Below are 3,306 nucleotides of genomic sequence, written 5' to 3' on the forward strand. Positions count from 1 at the left end.
TGGGGTCCTCGAGGACTTTGTGTGGCCCACTTGTTCTGATACTGAGGACATCTCTGCAGGCTGTTAATTTCAGAGCAAGGAGTTTGTGCAGACTGGGGCATGGGTGCTGTCAGGGCACCCCAGGCTGCTCTGGGGACAGCACCCCAGTGTTCATCTTGGCTCAGGGCTTCCTGCCTCACGCCCTTTCCCCAGGGATATTTGGCCTGGGCTCAAGCCCTGCTCCAGAACTCAGTTGGGAAAGGCTGTAAATTTCACCTCGGCCTCTCTCCACCTAATATAAGAGTCTGACTCCACAATGGGTGAGACGCCCCCACACACTGGTCTCTTCAGCCGTGCAGGGCCATCCACTCCATGCCGTGAGTTCCCACACTGAACTGAACTGTGTTCTGGCTCTAAGCTGGGGCCTCTCCTGTGCCCTTTCCCTGAATCCTCTCTGGGTCTGAGAGACTGATTCTCTCTACTCCCTGGCTTAAGTCTTGACATCCTTGGAGGGATTCTCAGAAGTGAGGGGCCCCTGCTGCTCTCTGGGGCTGTTGGTACTCGCAGGTGTGGATGTTGGCTTGCACTGATAACTGAACCCCTCCAGTGCCCTTCAGGGGTCCTTCCAGAGCAGGAGTGGTAGGGTGTGGGGGAGTGCCTTAGAAGGTCTTGCCCTCATCCTCTGCTCTGTCTCTGAGATGTGTCCAGTAAACCCAAGGTCAGTACGTCAGGAATGAAATAATGTCTTTTGCAGCAACCTCAATGAAGCTGGAGGCCATTATTCTAAGTGAAATAACTCAGGAATGGAAAATCAAATACCATTATTTCTCACTTACAAGTGGGAGGTAAGCTATGTGTATGCAAAGGCATAGAGAGTGATATAATGGACTTTGGAGACTCAGAACAGAGGGTGGGAGGTGCACTCACCCAGGTTTTTATGTGCACCATGAAAACTGATAAAATTAAGCCAGAAATTTTGAACTAGTTCATGGTGGCTGTGTGTGGGTGGGTGAGGAGAATGTAAAACTTTGGAGTCTACAGACATAGGGTTTACACCATTGTGTATAATTTTTCTAGGAAACCTACAAGGCATGTCAGGGAAGCAGGATAGAATCCTGAGAATGCTTCCCCCACAGTGCTGATAGGGAGGGACCACTATCCCATCCACTGCTACAACTCTGGAGACACGCTCCTCCCACCTCCCCTATATGACACAAGGCCTAATCTGCAGAGAAAGAGCATCCAAACCTGAGCCACAAGGCACTGGGGAAAAACTCCCGAAACTGAGGGTGGAGAAACAAGGCCAACACCTGCATTTCTGCACAGATGCATCTCCCATAAAGAAAATAAATTATTAATTGGCAGAGCACTGTTGCAGGCCAACTTCAACTGGGAGTTAAGAACATGGAGAAGGAGCATCTCTCCCCTACCATGGACAAGGAGGGACAGGAATGTGCTCTTGTCCTGGCATTGCATCTACAGGAGGGGCAGGAAACTCTTCAAATGTCAGTAATCCCACACCCTAGCTGACAGTGCTAAGTCTGAGGCTTCCTCAGAACATTAGAGATCTCCTCACTCCCTCACCACTGCCACCAGGCTAAGAAGCATGGAGTCAAAAGAACAGTGGAATATAGCTGGGCCAAGTGCAAGAAACCATGTGTGGGAAGAGGCACAAAGGGAAGGCACAGCAAACCCAGGAGATATTAGTAAACTACCATGAGAGGGGTTTGAATTTCCTGGTTTTGAGAAGGTTATTACTGCCATCAGGACTTTTAATCCCTGCCTACCCTCTCAGCTACATGACCACAAACCCCTACACTAAGGCCTATCTGAGGGAAAATTGCTCATAGATAACCTAAAAACTCTTTATCCCCTTTCAATGTCAGTGGGCTGATGAAAAAAATAAAATAATAACCCATTTACCCCAATGCACTATCTTATACAACACATGCTATTGCTTTTAACAAAAATTAGAAGCCAACACATCCCTTTTTATCTTTAGAGAGATCTTTATTTGTGTTAAAACCAAATTAAGGAATTCAGGAGGCTGAATCAGTGCGGAATTCAGGAGGCTGGGACCTCAGACCACGCTGGGCGCCCGCCTCCCGCCCGCCGTGGCCCAGCCGCGTCCAGGAAGGCCCGGCGGAAGCTACGGGTAAGGCGACCTTGGGCAGGCGGCCAGGCCCGCGACATCGAAATCGGCGTCCCTTCTCCATGGAGCGCGGGAGGATGTAGCTGCAGCGGGAGGAGCGCTGGCAGCCACCGGGCACCGCGCAGGGATCCCGCGTGCACCCTGTCGCGGCCACGGCGTCCCGGGCAGGCACCGCGGCCTCGGCTCTCTGCTCTGCTGCTCCATCCCCAAGGCGGCTTTGGGTTCCGAATGTCCCAGTTCCTCAGCAGCCAGAGGCGGGAAGCCCAGGGATGGCTTTCCAGCAGCGCAGGCTGCGGTGCAGCTGGGGCGCCGGCGTGGCGGAGGCCGTGGTGGTCGTATGTCCCATGGACACCATCAAGGTGAAGATCACCCATGGCCAGACCCCCTCCCCCCGACCTCCAGTGCAGAGGAGTGTCCCACCGGGTTAGGGAGTTTGTGCGGAAACAAGGGGAACTCACCGGGGCCTCATGGCCCCCGCGCTGAAGCAGGGCTGAAACCAGGCTGTGCGCCTCTTCTCCTGACCCCCCTGCACAGCTGGTACCGAAGGGACAACCCCAGCAAGCCCATGAGCTGGCTGGTCGCTGGGGCCTTCGGAGCCACTGTGGGCGCAGCCAGTGTCTTGGGAAACTCTCCCATGCACAGGATCAAGACCCGGATGCGGGGCCTGGAGAAGCACAAATGCTGAACACAGGGGACTGCCGCTGCAGATCCTGAGGAAGGAGAGGCTCAAGGCCTTCTACGAAGGCACTGTCCCCCGCCTGGGCCGGGTCTGCCTGGATGTGACCACAGTGTTTATCCTCTGCCATGAGGTGGGAAAGCTGCTTAACAGTGTGGAAGACGGACTAAGCCCAGAGGGGCCGTGAGGGACCGCCCCAGGGACCTCCAGAGAGGCCACCACCCTTGTCTCACAGGATTCCAGTTCAGAAATACCAAGCGGCCGGTGCCCAGGTCCCTTAAGCTCTGTGCCCTGTCCACATTGTGGCATCAAGTCTGTGTGTCCCCTAGTGCCATGTCTCCTACATACATGTGGTCTGTATGTGACACTGGCCCTGTGTCCACACGTCTGGCCCGGCCGTGGCTGGTTGTCCGTCTGGCCTGTGAGTCTGTGCCCACTTGTCCCTATGCTTACTGTGAGCCGTGGGCCTGTGATTCATGTTCCGAGTCATGTGACGCTG

At 54.4% G+C, this 3,306-nt stretch overlaps 1 protein-coding gene across 1 annotated transcript; it reads right to left on the bottom strand.

The window, feature by feature from the left end:
• Positions 1–1,114: 1,114 nt before the first annotated feature.
• Positions 1,115–3,213, bottom strand: LOC108521857 (uncharacterized). The gene has a single exon (XM_017861839.1). It carries the CDS (start codon positions 2,503–2,505, stop codon positions 2,044–2,046), a length of 462 nt encoding a protein of 153 aa, XP_017717328.1. The 5' UTR covers positions 2,506–3,213; the 3' UTR covers positions 1,115–2,043.
• Positions 3,214–3,306: the final 93 nt, after the last annotated feature.

The sequence above is a fragment of the Rhinopithecus bieti genome, unplaced genomic scaffold, assembly GCF_001698545.2.
Source record: "Rhinopithecus bieti isolate Rb0 unplaced genomic scaffold, ASM169854v2 scaffold_63133, whole genome shotgun sequence".
Taxonomy (NCBI): domain Eukaryota; kingdom Metazoa; phylum Chordata; class Mammalia; order Primates; family Cercopithecidae; genus Rhinopithecus; species Rhinopithecus bieti.